At 44.3% G+C, this 23,053-nt stretch overlaps 1 protein-coding gene across 4 annotated transcripts in view; it reads right to left on the reverse strand.

The window, feature by feature from the left end:
- Nucleotides 1-405: 405 nt before the first annotated feature.
- Nucleotides 406-23,053, reverse strand: part of KIAA0930 (KIAA0930 ortholog) — a 55,023-nt gene continuing 32,375 nt past the window's right edge. For 2 of the 4 annotated variants that reach the window (XM_035137600.3, XM_035137603.3), the window contains 9 exons: nt 16,567-16,715; nt 8,698-8,805; nt 8,131-8,208; nt 7,907-8,008; nt 6,973-7,113; nt 4,937-5,131; nt 4,205-4,367; nt 2,683-2,838; nt 406-1,409 (listed from right to left, as the gene is read on the reverse strand). In XM_035137600.3, the coding sequence (XP_034993491.1) occupies nt 1,369-1,409; nt 2,683-2,838; nt 4,205-4,367; nt 4,937-5,131; nt 6,973-7,113; nt 7,907-8,008; nt 8,131-8,208; nt 8,698-8,805; nt 16,567-16,715 (1,133 nt within the window). In that variant the 3' untranslated portion in view covers nt 406-1,368. Of the gene's footprint in view, nt 1,410-2,682; nt 3,382-4,204; nt 4,368-4,936; nt 5,132-6,972; nt 7,114-7,906; nt 8,009-8,130; nt 8,209-8,697; nt 8,806-16,566; nt 16,716-21,884; nt 21,985-23,053 lie in introns of those variants that run through there. The other 2 variants (XM_035137601.3, XR_015950086.1) reach the window with 2 other exon arrangements.

Here is a 23,053-nt window from a genome sequence, read left to right on the forward strand (position 1 = left end):
GATATTTATGAGAAGTCAAACACCAACCAAGAGATGCTCTCCATGGGCAGATCTTTTAAACTCAAGCTTAAGAACCGTTTTGAAGAAGAACTCACCTCAGAACAGTACCTATGTTTGTAGAGCAGTGAAACCTCTGCTATAAGCAGACAGGCAAGATTGTCTGCTACAACTGCAACATACTTGGATCTGCAATCAGCACCCCACAAATACCAACTCTCTGCCCTTGCCAGGATTTCCTTTTTCTTTCTTTTTACAAAATATCAAAGTTCTAGAGACTTTTAAATAATTAGGCTTCTGTATACCAAAGCACAGCGAATCACAGAATTAGCAGAACCAAGATCCAGGAAAACGAGTTGCATTATATAGTACTAGTGAAAAGTTTGATGTATAAAAGATTTCGAGTAGCCCACTTCAATTAGTTTTAATTTCCAATGATGTTGTAACTGGCTGAGGTCTGCTGCGTTTTTTGGTACTAAGAGTCTTTAAAGTTTGTGTTTCCTGCTTCTCGAATGCAGACATTCTATGCTACTAGAGACAGATCTGCTCCTAGAAGTAATAGCCATAATGAAACCAAATCACATTTAGCACATTTCTTCAAAGTGTTGATCTCACTCTTTCAAGCCTTTTGGGCTGTACTTTTCGCTGATCTTTGGTAGGTGAAGATGTCATTGCGGAATCAGGTTTTGCTACGTGAGCCTTTAAACTATATCACTCATGGGAAGCGTAAAGACCAAAGACTTCAAGTTCCATTTGGTCTGCTCAGTCCAAGTCCCTAACTTCCCTTTGCTGTTATACTATTCTGCTACCCTATCAACTTTAAAACACATACACCAAGTTGTTTTATGATGCAACAAAGGAGTGTTCTCAACCATCTCTCAGAAGTTCATTGAAGTTCATTGGTACATCAGTATGAAATCCTATGGACATTTCTCTCGAAATATATAAAGGTTAATACATTCTGTACAGGTTGGTTGGTTTTCAGTTATGAAGTAAACACTGTAACAAATGGTTCATAAAGCATAGTTTTAAACACAGCCCCAACTTTCGTGTTGTTAGGGGTTCTTTTTCTTCTTTATTTCCCCCTTTGTCTTCTTTATTGGTCAAGTTATTTCTGCCAGTCATAACTTATAAAGAGATGTAGTCTTTTTTTCTTTTTTTTTAAAGGGAGTATATAGTATGTATAGCAGAGGGAGGGAGGAAGGAAGAGGCACTTTTTGAATGGCTGGCTGGTAATTCCCAAAACATCCCTTTTTTCAGTGTTATGTTAAGTTCCTGACACTAGGTGGTGCTGCTGTGTCAGAAGAGCACTGTAGTTGTTGCTTTTAGGCACTTGGCTGCATGGCTTCCAAGGCGGTGCCCAGCTCTCTGCTATGTCATCAGAATCGGTTTCTGCCGCACCTCCAGAATATCTAAGCAAACAAAAAAGACGACAGGATCGTGGTGAGGATTCCAGGTCACAGTTCTTTTGCTATCATATCTCAATGAGTAAAGATGCTTGGGCCTCATTCGCAGAGATCTTGAAATCATTGGGGTGCTTCCACATAAGATAGAACCCTCACATTTTAAAGCACATACTCACTCAACGTTAGCCTTAGTGTTTTAAAAAAACAAAAACCTGGAGGGGAACATTACTGTATTTCCTTTTGGCTGAAATTGGGGGGTAGACAAACCCCCCAAATGGTTAAAGTACTTCCACACTGTCACAAAAGTTGAAATTTGAAACGCACAAACAAACATTCAAAGACACCCTGACTATCGAGGGCAGTGAGTCTAATGGGAGAAATGTACCTTTCTTTGGAATATACTCAAGGTGGTGCTGCTGCAGCTAAAACCTTGTAGACACGCAATTCAAAGCACAATGGCGATTGGCAGAGGTTGAAAATGGGGTATTGCTTTGAACTATCAAAACAAGAGACAGTGTGAGTTGGATGCTGGCTGTGGGCTGTATCCAGCCCTGCTGTGGTGCTTGCACAATGAGACTTCTCTCCCCTGTACACCTTCAGATTCTGCTGGGAAGGGTTGCGGGATCCTTCAAAGACCAAAGCAGGTTTTGAGGAGAGGAAAAGGAACCTCTATTGCAAGAGTGGAACTCTTGCAGCATTGGATGCAACCCTAAATTAATTTCATTGATGTGCAATGGCATTTAGAATTATAACTAACTTTTCACACTGATTTCAAGAGGATCCAAGTGCAACTAGCTCAGTACGGACCCAAAGCCAATGTCCCTAATTCCATGAATGTGGGTTAACACTGCTGTGACAAGCTGTCGCACAGGCTCTCCTATGTGGTCCCAGGACTGCTCAAACTCTCCTGGAGGTGCAGGAAGGCACAGCAGAGAAGAAGCTCCCTTCAGTACTTAATAGACAAGGGCTGAATTCTCTTCACCACTTGACAGACTGATCAGCAGCAGCTCCAATGGGCTGTGGTGTCCTCGGTTACATTATTGAAAACTTACCCAGCTGCGTTCCCTTTTAGAGTTAATTCGTGCTTTTGAGATAACTGTCCCTTGGACAGAAGGGGCACACTCCACTGGGAATGTCTCTTGCACAGGCGCCCCTAGGCAGAATGGGAGACGTTCCTCCCTACCTGCCACTCATTTCAGCAAGGCACGTGCAGGAGAAGCTGCTGGCGAACGTCAGGCAGGGTTGTCCCCTTCTGAAATGCGGGCGAGGCTTTTCTCACCTGTTAAGATCCGATGCAATGGCAATGTGACGTAGGTTAGATGTGCATAGAGAAGGAAGTTTTCATCTGTTCTGTTTAGCTTCAGCCATGAGCCCACCAGAGATCTCCCCGTTCCAGACAAAGACCGCGAGCGAAGGTTTGTTGCATTGTGCAGATCTGCCGAGATACAACAAGGCTGCAGGAAGTAAGCAAAACATGACTGCCCCCAGTACCATTGTCCAGCAGACATGACCATTGCCTTGCTGAATCCAGACTACAAGGCCCTTCAAGGGCAGCACCCCATTGACCAACACTGCCTTGGGAAGCTCACAAGGCAAGGGAAGAATATCACAGGCATGCAGCCAGCAATCACAGGCATCCTGCCTCTGAACATGAGAGGGTCCATTCAGCACTGATAGCTAAGAGCTATTCAACTCAATACTACCTTCTCTGACTTGGAAACGTTTGAATGGTTTCAGGCAAGCTCGGTTCCCTGTGATTCAGTTGCTGGAGGCATCATGAGCAGAATGTGGAACCTTTTCTGAATTAAATGCATGTCCTGTATCACTGATTGATTGATTTACAATGCCACCATCAGGAATGTAAGATGGCAAATGTCTTCCTAAGCAAGTCCATCTTCACCATCTTCCTCAAGATCCTAAACCAGTTAGTCAAATGTCCTTCCCACTACATAGAAGAGCTTGTTCTGCATCACCTGACCTACAAACCAACAGAAAATGAGTTGATGGAATTCTGCAATGGTAAGCTGTACCAACACATTTTGCATTTCAGGGGTAGGAAGCCATTTCTAAAGGTTCCCTCACTTAAAAAGCTGCCTGCAAGTAGAAAACTAGCAACACCTGGGAGAAAAGGTTCTAGTCTAGCCCTCCCCCACTGTGGCTAGTTTTCCACTTGCAAAGAGCATTTAAAGTAAGGGAACATTCAGAAATGCAATTTCCACTGCCTTCAATATGAAACGGTAATGTCACCTCATTATCCAACCTCAGGCAGATTTATTGTCCAGTCCTGCTAATCTCACAAGATAACCTCCCACCACAATATAGTGTTTTCCACAGTTGTGAATACCACAATCGGATCCAACTAGGAGGTTCCATGGGTCAAAATGATGATAATAAGCAAATACATCTAAGTTTAGTTTGCAAAGGCATGGACTCTAGTGCTCAATGGGACTACCGCCTTAGTTCATCTTTTCTCATTTTTGTGTGTGACACAGCTGGGCTGAGAATCCAAGCCTGATTTTGGCGGGGGCAGCGTGCGGGGGCAGCGCCCCTGGCCCCCGGCCCGCCCCTGGCCTCCTCCGCCCGAGCAGGCAGCAGAGAGCGCTACAGAGCGGGTTGCCGGGCGGTGGCGGTGCCAGCAAACCATGAGCAAGCCTCTCTGCGGCTTGCTCGCAGTTTGCTGGTGCCGCCCGGCAACCCACTCCGTAGAGCAGCAGCCGCAACCTGGATGGACGGCACATGTGTGGGCATGCGCAGTCTGTCCTGGCTCGCGCGTCGTGACGTCACGGTCACTCTTCTCTCACCTCCGCTATCATCATCCCTAAAGAACTCTTCGCTGTCATTGGCAGAATGGGATTTCTTCATTTCAGCATTTCGATTCCGTGGCACTTTCCTTTTGAGAGATGGGGAGAAGAAAGAAGGGCGGTTGTTGCGCTCCGGAGTTGGAGGTGTGCTGAATGAAGTGACCTGAAAGAAGAAAATCAGAAATAAATTGGGAAGGAAGGGTACGAGAGAATATTGACTGCTCTATGTTTTGATTGAGACTGTATTTTATTTTAAATCTCATTCAATGGTTATCTGCTCTGAATTGCAGTCTGATGGATATAAAAACTGCTTCCTGAACACTGTTTTGAAAATGCATTCTTCTGGCTACTGAACAAACACACATGAACAAACCACCATTTATGGACAGTGACCATGTGGGAAAGCTGACCTTTTAATGCAAAGTTAACCAATATCCAGTATTTTAATACTGTGATTGCCAACTGGCAATATAGAAGACATACATGGACTTCAAAGGCAATTTTACTTAGATCCTCTAACTTTAACAGAGGAGGAGATATTTAAAGGTTTTCTGACAGTTTCACTTTAGAGTCAAACTGGTTTCCAAAGCTGCAAGATGAATTCTACTGTTTGGGTTTTTATTTGACGCAGACATCCTGCCCAACAGAGGTAGATTTGAACAGCAAAGATACACTTCTGTCTCCTCAACAAACGGAGATCTCCAGAGTCCAAGACTGGAGAACTTAACTCACTCTCTCATGTAGAGGTGAACCTGGGTTTGAATCTTCCTCTGTCCCACAGGGAGACGTGTCACCAGTTGAAACGCGACTCACAGCCATCTCCGCGTGTCCTTTTCCTTGTGGCCCTTTCATTCGCACAAATTCCATATTATTGTATTTGTAATAGCCAAAGGACATCCTTTGGGCCATTTTTGCTGCAACGCTTACCTAGAATGAACATTAAAAATGTCAGACTGGTTATGGGATTCCCAGCCCAGGGATGGTTGATGCCTCCCTTGCTGTCATTCAGGTGCCAGGCGGAGGCATTTTGTTATCTCAGGTGTTAATAATATTTTAGATCTGTGGAAAAGCCAGATTCGTTTCTGTGGAACTGGCACTTCTAAAACTGTCCCTTAATGTCCATTCCGTGCTTTTAAGAACTTCATCTTTTAGTGTGGCAGCTCCTCTTCTCTGGAACTTCCTGCCTATTAATATTTGGCAAGGACAATCATACACTCATACCTCGGTTTAAGTACGCCTCGGTTTGTGTATTTTCAGTTTAAGTCCTCCACGGACCTGTCTGGAACAGATTAATCCACTTTCCATTATTTTCAATGGGAAAGTTCGCTTTAGGTTAAGTACAGACTTCCGGAACCAATTGTGTTTGTAAACTGGGGTACCACTGTACTCTTATTGACACCTGCTAAAAAGAGTTCTGTTTACCTAGACAAGTATTTTTATTATCTACATTTGCTTAAAAATATATATTGATCTATATTTTGATCATTTTATTGTGTCTGCTGTTTCTAAAGTCTGCATTTACTATTGTTTTCTATGTGTGAAGCACTCTCCACTAGTTTAGGCCAGTATACCTACTGCAGCCTTCTATGGGCAGAGATACCCTTTTCAGTCTTATCCATGTTCTGGCCATGTTCAGTTTCAATAACTGTAACTGAATGTGGGCTACCCTTGAAAACATTTGGAAACTTCAGCTGGCTCAGAATGGAGCAACCAGGTTGTGGACCAGGACTTGCATATCTGAGCATATTTTGTCTGCACTAGAAAATCTTAACTGGCTTCCACTTAGGCCTTGGATACAATTCGAAGTGCTGATTTTAGCTACCAAACTCTTTTTTTTAAAAAAAAAGATAAAAGTGGCAGCACTATATCTAAAGGACTTCCTTCTTTCACACAAAGCTGTTTGTTCATTAAAGGTCGTCTTTGGTGATCTTGCTCCAGGAGCCTTCAGATATTAGGTGGGTGGCAACTGGTGTGAGGTCCTTATTCCTGGCAGCCTATGGAATTCTCCAGGCAGCCTGGTTTGTTTAACTTTACACACAACCACTTAGGCACATGGCTAAAAACAGAGATTATCTAGAAAGTTCTTGAAATGCACAGAACACATCTTTTTGCACGAAGCTGGTACAACAGTCTGCATTTGGACTGAGAGCTTTCTACACCCGAACACCTTTCACATTTCCAAGAGAACTCAATTGGTGTTTGCTTCTTCTAGTCACAGTTTATGGCTCCTTAAGAAAGTCTGGCTTTACCATCAAAGAGTCAGAGGCTTAGGAGTAAACTGTGACTGAACCCTCCCTGCTCCTTGCCCACATAAGCACTTTTCTCCCAGTGAGCTGTAGCAATACAGCACCACAAGATAAACTTATTCCCCATGTTGTTGTAAAAAGCAGGCACCGCACCCCACCTCCCAATAGTCACTTTAGGCATAAATGAGGCAAACGCAGGAATGCCCAGTGCAGTCACCTGTGAGATATCAACCTAGCTAGGCAGGTGACCATCACCAAAAGGGTTCTCGCCCTATTCTCTCCCTTTTTAAAAAATGTTTTATTGAATTCAAAAAAGCATACATTCAGAAGAAGAAAAATGCATATTCCCACATGCTTAGTTTCTTTCCTTATACACAATTTCTATAACGGCTTCCCATCACCATCGTGGATCCTAAATGCTTTATCTTTATCAGTCCAAATCAATCTCCATTATTTTATTTCCCTATAGTTTTCTATATTTCTGCAGTTCCCTATAGTTTTCTATATTTCTATATTTCTCACCCTATTGTCATAGACCTTCTTGAGGGCTTCGTAGCGGATCGATCCCTGGAAGATAACTCCTTGGAAGGTGTTGCTTTTGTCACTGGCAACCAGCTCCACACAGACCATCTCACCTTCTCCTACAGTCATATCGCTGAACACCTGAATGAACATCCAAAAAACTTACACTTAGTAGAAGGAGGAAAAAACAGTAGCTCTAGAATGATAACTAAAACTTCATTTGCTGCTGCCTATTTTACATAGATTGCCAAATACAAATGTACTTTTCAAGGCACACGATGCAGGACTTTGTTTCAGAAAAGCAAATTCCAAATGATTGGCCTGGCAAATGAGAGCAGTGCACAGAAACGCCATTTACCTTCCCGCCGGAGCGGTACCTATTTATCTACTTGCACTTTGACATGCTTTCAAACTGCTAGGTTGGCAGGAGCTGGGACCGAGCAACAGGAGCTCATCCCGTCACGGGGATTCGAACCACCGACCTTCTGATCGGCAAGCCCTAGGCTCTGTGGTTTATTTGGTAAGATACTGCAAAATTTTGACATGCAGTTTATTTAACCAGGTTAAACAGTTACTGAGCTTTTCCAAGTCTTTCCTTTGGGCTTTGAACTTGCTTTACAGTATTTTGCATATGTCTGTCTGCAAGTGATTAACATGTGTAGATAAGGTTCCTCTATGTTTACAGGTCCCCTGTACTAGCAGGGACACCAAGAGCCGGCCTGGGCTCAGAGGGGAGACCGTTAGGAGCCCCACATAATCTGCTCCAAGCTTTCTAAGGAAAAGGAAAGTAGAGGAAACAAACACAGATGTGTCCAGATGTTCCCATCAGTGCAGTTACGTTAAGTAAACACAGCATTGTTGCCTGGAGCTACCACAACTATTTGAAATTAAAGATAAGCACAAGAAATTGACTCTGTTCTTGCAAGCAACCTACCTCTTCAAAGTTGTCAATCATAAAAAATATGTTTGGATAGCTGATCTTCGATTCCTCCCCTTTGCTATCCATAGGGTGCTTACTTGGAGATGCAAAGACTTGCTGGAAGAAACCATTTGGAAGATGTTATTAGCTTGCTGCACGGATATTGGCATGCACATGAAGGGAAAGGGGCAGAGATCAAGGCTCCCTTCAAGTTTCTCCCGATGAGCTGCACTTCTCACCTGGGATTTCTTTTTATGAATGTGGATATCCCCTCCATCTGAACGAGTACACACCGCACAAGTCACGATGTAATCCAGCTGAAACAACACCAAGGCGTTGGAAAAGAAGCATTAATGCTTGCACACAACCAAAGCAGAATGACAGCCTTAACAGCATTTTCATTAAGCTTTCCTCCCCACCGCCAGCAACTAGAGGAGAAAATATGACCTTCCAGTTTCCATTTCCTCTCTGATTCATAAATACTCTGGTCTGCTTTTTAAAGGCAAGCTCCTTCCCCAGTCAATGTCTAACTGCTCTGCAGATACCCTCCTCCCAGGACAAACCCAGCCTAGTTCAAAAACAGCACTTTTATCAAACGAGGATCATGCAACCAGAGATTTCAAATCCACTGGCGGAGGAAGAGGAGTGCGGGGGGAGCGCACCACCCCCGGCGGCAACCCGATCCAATGAAACTAACTGCCCTCCCATCCCAACCACACACAGACAAAGCCACTGTGTTCCATAAAGGGAAGGGGCTTCCTATATTAATACAAGCAAAGCCTGGAGAAACAGAAAGGTTAGGCTACCTTTTGAAGGATAAGGTTCAAGCAGACACTTTCCTCCCAGTCGATATCTGGATCTCCCAGGCCAGGCAGCTTTTTAGAATCCCTGCGGTACACTTCCACTTCAACCTGCTGAGGGGGGAAAAACCAAAAGGTGTCTTTAAGTAGCGGGAAAAGTCATATTTGAGTGGCTCCCAATTTATTAAAAGCAAAGTTAGCCCCTGCCCCACAGGCTCACAGTCAAGAAACACAAGCAAAGGAGAAGGGCAGGGAGATTATTCAAAGCAGTGGTCATTCAAGGTTGTAACTTCCAAAAATTGGGTTTGAACCTCAGATTATCACAAGTCTTTTGCAATTGTTTTCTGCAACTGAGAGAAACCGTGATAAGAAGGAGCGGTGCCACCACGACTCTAATTCAAGGTAACCATTCTGTCCTCCAAATACTTCTCCCTTTGGATTTTAACTCAACCAGCTCCCAAACTCCCCCCCCCCCTTAAAGTTTAATATGAGAGGTGTTATAGCTCAAGGCTGCCTAGAAGTTCCACTCATTTCACAGCTTATGCACAGTAAACCCAAATAATTGCAATAAATAAGCTGTTTTTGCAATTCCAGAATGCAGCACCAGATATTTCTCAACAGGAGGCTATGGGTGTTATTGAACAGACTGGGAGGAGTTGGTTTCCTATATCAATTGTATGTGAAATAGTTGAGTTAGCACTCAAAAAGAACTTTTTTTTCAATTTCAGGAAGAATTGCACATATAGCCAAAAGAAAGATTCCATTCTGGTTGCTGTTGCCAATTCCTTCTTCCCCAATAGTCCCAGGCCACAGATAGAAATCTCGCCCAACTCTTGCATGAAAATTAGGGTGGCATCCAGCTGAGAATAAAATTTTTCTTTAATGTTGGTGCATAAGTGCTTAGAATAGTATCCTGATGGTTTTGGGCGAGTTTTATTCAAAGGGTTGAAAGTGCTCATTAATGCCGGTAGGGACTTCTGACAAGAGCTTCACAAGATCATTTTTGATAGCAAAGCCTACTTCATGTATTCAATGTTCTTGTTCAGGTAGACCTTTCCAGAAGAATCTGTAGCCTCCTTTTTCTTCCTTCAGTTGTCCCTCTTCTGCTCTTCGAGTTTCTTGAAGCGTTGCAATATCAATGTTCAAACGTCTCTTGTGATGATGGCAAGTTCTGTGTTCGGAACGCTCATTATCTGTGTTATCCGACAAAGTCCGTATATTCCATGTTCCAAAGTTCAATTGTCTTTTATGATCGCTGAGTGGTGACCCCACTGGGCACAGTAATCCAGTCAGGGAAAAAAGGAGGCAGACTATGTTTAGGGTGCCTTTTCTAGCCCTTCCCCCTTTTCAGGGTGAGCAGAGTGGATCCTAAAAAGGGCTGCTCAGTCCTGGATACAGTTGCTGAGCTGCTCAACTGCCTCATTCCTTGAGTCAGAACGACTGAATCTGTATCCACCGCCCATGTGCCGGTTCATGACTAAGGGCTTCCAGATTTCACACTGGGAGGAGGACAACAGGAGAAGACAGGATAATGCTTCTGAGAAGGCTGCTGGATGAGTGGGCCATAGAAGGACCACATGAGGAGGGCAGACAGTACGTGACTTTCAAGGAGACGCAAGATTTCCACATCAGAGAGGTCAGGCGCAAAGCAGTCCTTAGTGAAGCCAAGATCCAGAGAGTGCCCAAGGCAGTGTGTGATGAGAGTCAGTTCAGAGGCAAAGACTGAAGGAAGAGGAAAGGGAGAGGAGGCAGGGAGGCAGCTAGGTCAGAGGGACTAGCCACATGAATGTTGAAATTTCACCCCACTGCAGAGAATGGGCACTGTTGCCAAGGAAGGTGACTAGCCAGACATCAGGAGGGTGACAGAGAACAGGAACATGGGGATGCAAAGGACAGCAGAGGGTAAAAAAGCAGCAGGATGGGGATAGGGATGTGGAGGGAGAGGAGCAGGGGAGAAGGAGGAGGGAGCATTGGTGGGCTGTGTCATAGGGAGGAAGGCCATGTTTCATCAAGGACAAGTAATTAAAAGGGTCAAAGGAACAGACTTTGGAGGATGACCACTTTCTCCATAAGGGCACAGCAGCAGTTGGGGATGCTCAAGGATTTGTCCAGGCCACATTTTCAAGTGAAATGACTTGATTTGCACATCCCAGACTAATCTTCTTTGGTTTTTGCACTTCTCAAAGTTTCACAAAAACACAGTTCCCAGTCCAGAGAAATAATTAAAAATTAAAAAAACAAAAGCAAAATGCACACAGAAAAGGCAGTGTGGTTTTATTCATTGATAATTATTTTATTATATTTTACATGAACACAACTCAGGGTTGTGTCTGATTAAGTAGTTATAAAGTCATTCTAAATCAATAACATTATTTTGTGGACAACGTATGCAAAAATAAGAATAGTTACAGGTAGGTAGCCGTGTTGGTCTGAGTCGAAGCAATATAAAAAAATATAATATAATATATAAAAGACCAACTAAGTTTTTATTTTGGTATGAGCTTTCGTGTGCATGCACACTTCTTCAGATAAGAATGTTTGTCATTTGTTTTTTGCAGATGCAGATGCAGTGTGGAGTATGAGAAGGGGAAGAGGAGCTGGGCAGAGAGATGTGCCACTTGCCAAGGGAAAGAAATATGCTTTCCATGTTAACAATACATCATTGCTTGGGGTTGAATGCAACATCCCAGCAGTGTCTACACCGTAAGCACACACACAGAGCTCTTACTGCTCATCTTAGGGTAGAGCCTGACACCAGGCCAGAGTCAGGAAAACAGGGGCTTCCAAGAACACAGAAGGTGGCCATCCTTGGTCTATATTTCTAGGGGCTCTCACCACACAGTTTCAGGACACTGACTGTTCCTCAATGGTAAGAGAAGCAAAAAGAGCCAAAGGAGGTTCTCCTTCCTCCCCGCTGTCTCGTTACCGCCAAACACTGTGATTTCTCATTTTCTCCAATTTAAAGACCACAAATTGATGGCATATCAAGCTGCCACTTTCTCCTCTCTCATTGAAATCATTCTGTAGCAATCATTCTGTAGGAAATGGATAATTTTGCATCCTCCTCCTCCTCCTTCTCACACAACCACTTCTGCTCTGGTGAGAAGATTTACTCTATTCAGTGCTTCCAGGTCGCATTCTATGTCAAATCAATATACATTATCATATAAACATCTGGTTGCACTTTGCCTTAAATGAGACTCAGTAAAAGGAAGAGACATTTCATCAACCTGTAATCTATCACTAAATCAAGCTTTTAACCTATCAGAAGGAAAGAATAGGCTGCTAGAAGTGGTGTTAGTGATACCTAAGTAAAGGAGGGAATGACTCATGTATATTTCCCCACTTCTCTTCCGCTCCAACCTTCCCCATTTCCTGCTTCGCTCGATAGCTCTTCACTCCATCTCTCCCACTCCCTGGCTTGCCTCATTTCCCCCAGCACATTGATGCTCCCACAGCAGCTGCCACCTACTCAATTCTTCACCTGGGCAGATGAGTTGGAGATACTGACCGATGCCTAGAAGAGCCATTTTATTTCCTCTTCTGCAGTTCTAAGAGAAACAGAGTAGTCCAGATTCAGGATAACAAATATCCTAGAAAGAGAGGAATGTATAGCCCTGTTCTTCAAAGTTTTTTTCCCACCTTCTTTTGCTTAGAGGTGCATGCTGAGGAATTCCTGTATACTTCACACACGGCCTTGGGCCACATAAATCAAGCATGTGCCCTGACCCAACCAAGATTCTCTGGTAGCTGCATATGGCAGGGGAAAGGTGCCAGTACTGGGCAAACTCTTTGTCAGAGAAAAAGCTTCTCATGAATGCACCCCACCTCAAAAAGCTTCTGTGGCATCCCAAGAGCTCTCCAGAACACATTTTGAAATCCACTGTGGTATAGCCTTGACCCTGAGCAAATTCTCAGGTACCAAGAAAGTTTCAAATATAGTTGTACCTTGGAAGTCAAACGGAATCCATTCCGGAAGTCTGTTCAACTTCCAAAACGTTCGGAAACCAAATTGTGGCTTGGAAGCTCCTGCATCCAATCATAGAATCATAGAGTTGGAAGATACCACAAGGGTCATCCAGTCCAACCCCCTGCCAAGCAGGAAACACCATCAAAGCATTCCTGACATATGGCTGTCAAGCATCTGCTTAAAGACCTCCAAAGAAGGAGACTCCACCACACTCCTTGGCAGCAAATTCCACTGTTGAACAGCTCTTACTGTCAGGAAGTTCTTCCTAATGTTTAGGTGGAATTTTCTTTCTTGTAGTTTGAATCCATTGCTCTGTGTCCGCTTCTCTGGAGCAGCAGAAAACAACCTTTCTCCCTCCTCTGTATGACATCCTTTTATATATTTGAACATGGCTATCATATCACCCCTTAACCTTCTCTTCTCCAGGCTAAACATACCTAGCTCCCTAAGCCGTTCCTCATAAGGCATCGTTTCCAGGCCTTTGACCATTTTAGTTGCTCTCTTGTGGACACGTTCCAGCTTGTCAGTATCCTTCTTGAACTGTGGTGCCCAGAACTGGACACAGTATTCCAGGTGAGGTCTGACCAGAGCAGAATACAGTGGTACTATTACTTCCCTTGATCTAGATGCTATACTCCTATTGATGCAGCCCAGAATTGCATTGGCTTTTTTAGCTGCTGTATCACACTGTTGACTCGTGTCAAGTTTGTGGTCTACCAAGACTCCTAGATCCTTTTCACATGTACTGCTCGCAAGCCAGGTGTCTCCCATCCTGTATTTGTGCCTTTCATTTTTTTTTTTTGCCCAAGTGTAGTACTTTACATTTCTCCCTGTTAAAATTGATCTTGTTTGCTTTGGCCCAGTTGTCTAATCTGTTAAGGTCATTCTGAAGTGTGATCCTGTCCTCTGGGGTATTAGTCACCCCTCCCAATTTGGTGTCGTCTGCAAACTTGCTCAGGATGCCCTCAAGCCCATCATCCAAGTCATTGATAAAGATGTTGAATAAGACTGGGCCCAAGACAGAACCCTGTGGCACCCCACTAGTCACTTCTCTCCAGGATGAAGAGGAGTCATTGATGAGCACTCTTTGAGTTCGGTCAGTCAGCCAGTTACAAATCCACTGAATGGTAGCATCGTCTAGCCCGCATTTTACCAGCTTCTTTACAGGAATATCATGGGGCACCTTGTCAAAGGCCTTGCTGAAATCAAGATAGGCTACATCCACAGCGTTCCCTTCATCTACCAGGCTTGTAATTCTGTCAAAAAAACGAGATCAGATTAGTCTGACATGACTTATTTTTCAGAAACCCATGCTGACTTTTAGTGATCACAGTGTTTCTTTCTAGGTGCTCACAGACTGTTTGCTTAATGATCTGGTCTAGAATCTTTCCTGGTATTGATGTCAGGCTGACTGGGCGGTAATTGTTTGGGTCCTCTCTTTTCCCCTTTTTGAAAATAGGGACAACATTTGCCCTTCTCCAGTCTGCTGAGACTTCGCCTGTTCTCCAGGAATTCTCAAAGATTACTGCCAGTGGTTCTGAAATCACTTCTGCCAGTGCTTTTAATACTCTTGGATGTAGTTCATCCGGCCCTGGAGACTTTAATACATCTAAACTAGCCAAGTATTCTTGTACTACCTCCTTACTTATTCTGGGCTGTTTTTCCCCTGATGAATCATCTGCTCCATATTCTTCAGGTCGGGCATTGTTTCCTTTTTTGGAGAAGACCGTGGCAAAGAAGGCATTGAGAGTTCTGCCCTTTCTCTGTCCCCTGTTCACATTTCACCATCTTCTCCTCTAATCAGAAGCCGCGGAAGCCCCGTTGGATGTTCGGCTTCCAAAAATAGTTCACAAACTGGAACAGTCACTTCCGGGTTTGCGGTGTTCAGGAGCCAAAACATTCGAGAACTAAGCTGTTCAAAAACCAAGGTACGACCACTATATTGTTCGCTCCATAAGACACACCTGACCATAAGACGCACTTAGTTTTCAGAGGAGGAAAGGGGGAGAGCCCTGTTTTTGGGGGGATCAGCTCACAGTTGTGCAGCTTCTTTTGCAAAGAGGAAAAGCCCCATTTTTTAAAGGATCAGCTCAAAGTTGTTGAGTTTACTTTGCAAAGGGGAAAAATCCTGTTCAACTCACAGTTCTGCAGCTTCTGGTTATCTTATCAGCCAGATAATCCAATCAGCCAGTCACATTTTGCTGGGGAAACAAACAGCCTCCCTCTGCAGAACATTCAACAATGGAGGCCTGGGCAAGGGGGCGGGGCGGAAGGGAGCTAGAGTCCCTTATCTCCCTCCCCAATCTCTTGCAGCCAGCATATGTGTGATTTGCTTCTCTCTCACAAATGGAATGGTGTTCTCTATGAGAATAATCATGAGCAAAGCCATGAAGTCTTTATTGCAGCCCTTAAGGGAAAAATGAGGCTGGGAAAAATGAAGCCCAAGGATGGACTGTGGTCCTCCAAGTCTCTCTAGTTAGCCCTCGAGACTCTCCCAAGGCCAGGCCCCTTCTTATCTTCCTCTGTACTCTCCACAAGTGTTTTTGCCTGGCTGGAATGTGTCCCTGAACTGCAACAATGGTTCTTGTTTGCCTGGATGGAGGAGAGAGTGAGAAGAAACACTGGACTATTCACAGTTGGAATGTGCCCTGCTGTACCAAGGTGGGTGTTGCACCTGTTGCCCATAGCCCAAGCCAATTTTTTAAGAATAGAATAGATCTTTATTGTCATTGTCCCCTTGCAGGAACAACAGAATTTCTGCCTCTGCCCCTGCCCATTACTGCCACCCGTCCCCCAGAAGATTGCCTGTGAGGGAACACAAGTTTCTGGCTGAGAAATATTTGCTACCCATGATCTATATCAGTGTTTCTCAACCGCTGTTCCGCGGCACACTAGTGTGCCGCGAGATGCTGGCTGGTGTGCCGCGACGTGCGGCGACGAGAAGGGCGATTTGCATTGTACACACCACTGACCCGCCGGAAAGGAAGCCGGCCGGGTCACGACGCGGGGCGAGCGCAGCTCTCAACAGCCACCACCACGGGAGGGTGGTTTTAGACAAACTTAAAGAAGCTGGCTGGATGAGCTCAACCTGAAACTTGCTGAGCAAAGGATTGTGCTGGCAGAGAAATCAGCGGCTTGTGAAGCCTTATTACAGGAGATTGCAACCAACACAGTAATTGGCAAGTGATTCTTACAGTCATAATTATATAGTCAATATAGGGCGGCACAGAGTTAATTTTTTTAACTTTTTAAATGGTGGTGTGCCTCGTGATTTTTTTCATGGAACAAGTGTGCCTTGGCCCAAAAAAGGTTGAGAAACACTGATCTATATCATACATCACTTTTTAAAAACAACAACAACATCAGGTTACAATCTTTACATTTCATAATGTCCAATCTAGAAACAAAATGCATTTGTCTTCTGACTTCCAAGTGGATTTTTTGTGCATCACAAAATAACTCCAAATCAGGTCGATTTAAAGGTACTTGTGGCCAGCTTCACAATCTTTATATTCAGGGAAATGTGGTGAGCGGTTGTTAAGTGGGTATGTTTCATTTCCTCTGGAATTTTATAAATACCTACCACATGATCACAAGCACCGACTGTCATACAAATGGCCTCCGGGTTCTAAATGCTATAACGTGGGAAAGCACCCCAAAACACATAATTGTAGTATTCTTTCCCATTTCATTGCCTAAGATCATGATGGCCAAATATTTCATGTAAAAATATTTTTTATTTTTATAGGTCAGCAAATCACACACTTCCCAAGAGTCTATCCAAGCTTTACGGAATCTCTCGACACACAGCATTGCTCAGAATGCAGGCAATGCCAAAACACAAATTGCACTTAACCTGAAAGAAAATGTGCCTCTTGGGTGTAAGATTCCATTACCCAACTTACCTTCTTCCCATCTGTATTGTCTCCACCAACGTATGACAGTTTCCTTCGGACATAGAAGAGCATGTCATCTTGCCGGGGGGCCCATTTCTCCATAAAGTAAGTGGAAAACATCCAAGTCCAGAATACAATGCGGTCATCTTTGAAACAACCTTTTAGAAAAGAGATCCATATTGGTTGGTTGGTTTGATTTATTCCTCGTCTGCCCTTCACCAAGGTCCCAGGGCAGGTTACAACATTAAAACACAATACAGTAGGCCCACCACTTTCATGCATTTCACTTGTGTGCCTTCAGCTTTACATGTGTGGTGAATAAAAAATAAAAAGAAGTGGAAAGGAGGTGGGTTTCCAGGAAAAAATGACTTTGGCAATCCCAACCACCACTGAACCCAATGGGTTTTGACTAGAAACAATTTGGGCTTTAGGCACGATCCCTGGAATGTAACCGCTGCATAAATTGCAGGATTACTGTATTTAAAACCAACAGCTTACAGTTACAATCAAGATGACAATTAAGAACCGCCGAAAACCACTGCAGCGGTTTTTAAAACACCAAATGTTTGAACTTGTGATGCTGGCCAATTTTCCCCATTTGTTTCCTGACAGGATCCTATCTGGTTCGAAGCAAATATCTCCCTTGCCAACCCGCCCACAGGTGAGCCACAGCTCCAGTTGTCTCTCCCCAACCACAGGGAGTGAGAGAAGGAGAGAAAACTCGCCAAGAGGACAAAGTATTGAACTGCACTTTGCGCTGGGCCTTTGGCGGAGGGAATCTCAGCGGCAAAAAAGGAACAGCAATGACATTTAGGAACGCATTTTTACAGCGGTGTTCCTGCTTGCCCCAGCAATAATTCAGATTCATGATCAACCATTATTAGTCGTTGTCATTAATATGAGGCAAAATCGTTTTCAGCTTAAAGACAACATGAGCAGGCAGCTTCCTTGCTTTGCCCGCCCTCAGCTTCAGCTGCCATAAGCACGCCGATTTCAGAGGAGGGGAACTGGAAATGAGAAGCATCTCTGCTTCCTCACACTGAGATGACACGAGGTGCTTCCCCCAGGACAGGGTGTTTCCGGACTGTTGGCTTATTGAGGTCCCGTTGTGTTTGCAACAGTGACCATCCCTCAGCTCCAGCACTACCAGAAGGAAGACTTCATCCTGGAAAAATGTACAGTATCTCTGTTTGCTCAGGTATCATAAGGGGGAGCATGGGCGTGGGCAGGAGGGGGAAGTTGCCCCCCCCCTAGAAGCAGGGCCGCTGGTGGCCAGCCTGCCCCGCTGCCCGGTGCCGTCTCCCTTCTCCCTGGCTGGCTGTGAGGCGGGTGGAGGGAAAGCCCCAGAGCCGCGCAAAGCGTTTGGCTGGCTTTCGGTCCACCCGCCCCACAGCCAGCCGGCTAGAAGGGACGTCTCCCTTCTCTCTGGCTGGCTGTGGGGCGGGTGGAGGGAAAGCCAGCTTTCCCTCCACCCGCCCCGGCGATCGCGGAGGGGATTGGAACAGCCCGATTTCGGGCTGATCCTTGCGCCCCCTCACCCCTGCCGATCGCGGAGGGAGAGGAGGGGGTCAGAGCAGCCCGATTTCAGGCTGATCCTGGTGGCCCCTCGCCCCTGCCGGTTGTGGAGGGGGTCGGAGCAGCCTGATTTTGGGCTGATCCTGGCGCCCCCTCACCCCTAAACGACCATGGCTTTCCTTGCCCCACTGTGGCCCCTCCCCCCGCGCCTTGGCCCCTCCCCTTGCCCCCCTAATTTTGATCCTGGCTACGTCCCTGAGGGGGAGAGAACAGAAAAGTCAAGGATCATTAGAAAGGCACCTTGTGCAGATCGTGTGAAGCACAGCTTTTATCACTACCGGTATAGTGAGACTTGTCAGCTGGTGACAGAGGCTTGCAGCTTACTGCCAAGAGAGCCTTGGCAAGACCCCACATAAAAAGCAAATCATTTAATTACCACTCTTGCGTTAGCCTGCATGAAATATGCTACTATCTTGAAAAGGTCCCCTCTTAATTACCCTACAGGGACCCAAAATGGCATGGGGGAGAGGAAAGGGAAGCTGTACAACTGAAGCACTTCTAGCAGAAATAAAAACAAGATCATTTGTAGGGTGAATGAGGACAATCTTGTGAGGAAAAACAACTCACCGATTTTGAAAGAGCAGGAGCACAGTCATTTTGCCTCTACTCCTAGGCAAAGGCACAGCCATAAAACTCAAGTGACAAAGCTGAATATCTGAAAGCTGTTTCCTAGCGGAGGGATGTGAAAGCCTACCTACCAGTTCTCTGTATGCAGGGTCTTTTTTTCCAGGAAGGACCACTTTAATTAAGCAATATTTATCCAAAAATTTAAAAGATTCAGCATGTATAATGCAATTTTATATAGTGCTGCTTCTGAGTGCTCAAAGTTCTTCATGTACTGTACATCTTTTAAAGAATCTTTTCCACACCCCTGCAATGTTAAGTCACCATTATCCCATATACCACAAATGGGGAGCCAAGTCAGATGACACCACACATTTAAGGCAGAAGAGGTGAGATCTGAAATGGGAACTTCTTAACCAATGGCCACTATGCTGTACTAACACAATAAAGAGAAGCTGCCAAGAGAGGCTAACTATAAAATATAAATACCTTTCATTGCCTACAGACAGCCACCCAATCTTAAACAACTCCTCACCCACAATAATACAACCACCAGACTTAACATGGACACTGGTACCAGAGCCTGCAATAAACCCAGATGACAACTTTGCTGCCACATACACCCGGACAACACCATTACTGGCCCCAACAACATCCAACATACCATCTCAGGACTATTTAATTGCTATTTAATTGCTTCATCTTCAGCTCTCTATATTGGACAAACAGGCCAAACCCTACGCCAAAGGATAAATGGACATAAATCTGACATCAGGAACCACAAGACAGAGAAACCAGTAAGGAGAACACTTCAATCTCCCAGGACATTCTATAAAAGATCTCAAAGCAGCTGTTTTATTACAGAAAAATTTCAGAAACAGACTGGAAAGAGAAGTTGCTGAATTGCAACTCATTAGCAAGCTTAAAACTATGGAGCCACCTGGAATGAACAAAGACATGGGATTCTTATCTCATTATACATGATCAAGCTTTCCTTAGCACCTCAGCCCTTGCTCCCCCCCCACAAGACCAATTGCAGTCATTAACAGTCGTTACCAGTCATCAACAGGTTTACCACTCATATCAGCCCATCACCCATTCCCATCACCCCCCCCCAACCCTCTGAATATACATAAGGGTCTGGTGGCTTATGTCTCAGTGTATCTGATGAAGTGTGCATGCACACAAAAGCTCATACCAAAATAAAAACTTAGTTGGTCTTTAAGGTGCTACTGAAGGAATTTTTTTATAAAATATAAACACAGCAGCAGCTTGTCATAAAATAAAAACCTGCCTCCCTCGCAAAACAATCTCATGGTGCTTCAGATGGCTGAATAAGAACCTGACCTTTTTCAAATTTCTTATAGAAGTAGAACATGGCACTGCAGCTCACTATAGTTGCATCTGTGGGGTGGGGTGGGGTGGGGGACACTTGAGCATAAACCAGGGACATCCAGGTTCAAATCTCTACTCAGCCACAAGGTTTACTGGGTGACCCTGACCAGACCCTTGAGGAACACTTGAGGTAGTTGGGTACAAGTATGTTTAGCCTGGAAAAGGGGGAGATTGAGATGACATATGAGGGCCTTCTTCAAATATCTCAAGGGCTGTCACATGGAAGATAGAGCAAGCTTGTTTTCTCCTGCTCCGGAAGGAAGGACCAATAGATTCAAGTTACAACAAAGGAGGTTCCAACTAAACATCAGAAAGGATGTTCTGATGGTAAGAGCTGCTCAACAGTGGAATGGATTTCCTTGGGAGGTTGTGGGTTCTCCTTCCATTGAGGTTTTTAAGCAGAGGTTGGATGGCAATCTGTCATGGATGCTTCAGTTGAGATTCCTGCATTGGAGGTGGCTGGACAAGATAACCCTCACAGTCCCCTCCGACTCTACAATTCTATGATTCTATATCAACTTCATATCTTTACTGAGACTGCTTGAAATCAATTTTCTGGGTTTAAAATTGAAGGACACCTGAAATGGACAGATGAGCTGATAAAAAAAAAATCTGCTGCGATGAATACAGCCAACCTACACATGCTCTGAACTGGCCTATTATGTCCCTAAAGCTAATGTGAAGGTACAGAATAATTGCTTGCTATGGTTCATGGAAAATCACAGCAATGCCCTGAAGTGGTTAAACTCAGAGTTCAACAACAATTGCTATTGATTTCTTTCCATGCTTGCACATGCCTACTTTTAACACATTTCCTTCCTCCTTTAAACTGGATAAACAATCTGTATAAATAAAGCATCTATTCTGAAGCATCCCTCCCTGGTACATTTTTATTAGGACTGAATAAAATGGCTTTGATCAGCTGATCTAGACTTAGTGAGTGGTATTCATCTAAGTTTTTCTCAGATGACCTACTGAAATCGAGGGACCTAACTTAAGTCATGCTCATTAATTTCAGTGTAAAACTTAGTCGAAAAATTCCAGTAAAAGTGTTCAGATTCAGGTGTTGAGATTTCTATAATGCAGGGGGTTGGACTAGATGACCATTAAGGTACCTTTCAACTCGAGATTTCTATAATTCTTCTGGTAACCTAAATATAAGTATGTTTTGCAATCTATTCACCATTTCAGTAGTATTCTTAAAGGTTTGTGGTGCTAATGTCAGGACTCAAGTCTGCAGCAAATCCTGAACTTGGTACCTGAGAAAAATCAAGGACGAATTTAGTCTGTGTAGCATAAAACCAATTACAGCCAAAGGCAGGAACTAAAGTCATGCCATCAACGATAGGTCAAAATGAATCAGCCGACACGTCCCCAACTTCTCTAAGTGTCCAGATTTGGCTTGTTTGCTGGGCAAAGGAATGAGGGACTCTGCTGTTGCTACGGTTCGTACTTGCTCAGACTGCCTTCATTTTGCTTTGCCTCTGCCTTGCCCCACCCCCAAGCTTGCTAGAAGAAGGATCTGCCACATAGTTTTTCCATCAACTGATTTATAAGCCTTTTATTTTACCTTCTCCTTCATTAATTCCAAACCTAACTGCTCGCTAGTTCCGAGATGGCTCATTGCCATCATACTGCAATATTACTATTAATATCACAAGCAGCGTATCCTTCCCACAGTAGAGAAACCACACACAGGTTAGAAAAGGCACCCTTCATTAAGCGTAGCAAATTTACAACAAAAATTACAAGGCAGCAGCCGTTGGGCCAACCTGTACTTCTGTTTTACTTACTCATGATCAATCTTGTAGCACATATAACCCATTTCTGGTCATCTTCTTCTTGAACCCTAGCAAACAGCAGAATCATTTTGTGCATGATTTTGAATTCATGAGACTCTGTTACTGTAATATGAAATACATTTATCTGTGTCCTTGGGAGAGCTGTTGCTAGTCCAGGTAGACAATACTTACAATACTTACCTAGATGGATAACACACTATAAGACAGCTTCCTTCCTTTCCTCCTGACATCCTTCTCCCAAGGGGAGAGAGTTAAGTTTAAGAGCTGCCCTGCAGATACGAAGGTTCATGCATTCCAAACTGTTTCCAAGAAGCACCACCCAGAAGTTTCTGGGAAGATCAGAAACATGGCATGAAAACAGCCACCTCTCCTGCCTTGCGTCCCTTGCATTTGACACTCAGATATGCCCAGGTGGGCCATATGCTCAATAAGAGAGCGTCTGCTTTGCATGCAGAAGGTCCCAGGTTTAATTCCTGGCATCTCCAGGTAGGATTGGAAGAGATTCTTGCCTGAAACCCCAGTGAGCAACTTCTGAGCCACATGGATCAGTGGCCTCATTCAATACAAGGCAGCTTTCTGTTCCTCTGAAGATGCAGTTAATCATAGCTAACAGACCTTACGACATATCTTCGGTGCATATTCCTTACCCACTTGGAAAGCCATCTGTACTAGTGATATGTCTTAGCAGTAAATAATCTAACTACACATTCAATGAAAATGCATTTTTTCTGCATCTATTACTAACCACTTTGAGTACTGGGTGATCCCAAAGTTCTAGTATTATGAGGCGAAAATATATTTCCCCATAACACTGATTCTCCCCTCCCACCCCCCAGAACCCTGAATGCTACTCTCCTCCTGGAAGCACAAGTGATTCTGGCTAAGGATGCAAAGGATAATAAGGCTTTAAGCCACACAGAGTTCACTACAGCTGACTTTCTTGCAATGGCAAGTGTCAGCATAGGGTTAACAAGTGAACACTCAGAGCTGACTGATTTGGACGGTGGCCCAGAATTGGGGAATGCAGAGGGGGAGCAGAGTGAATTTAGAGAGATATCAGGAAACAGCTCTCCCGAAGCTCTTAATAATCCACTCGGCGTGAAGCAGAGACGGAGGGCTGGATTACAAGAAAGGGGGAGGCTGACGTCACTTAATAGAAG

The sequence above is a fragment of the Zootoca vivipara genome, chromosome 5 (genome assembly GCF_965207765.1).
Source record: "Zootoca vivipara chromosome 5, rZooViv2.hap1.1, whole genome shotgun sequence".
NCBI lineage: Eukaryota > Metazoa > Chordata > Lepidosauria > Squamata > Lacertidae > Zootoca > Zootoca vivipara.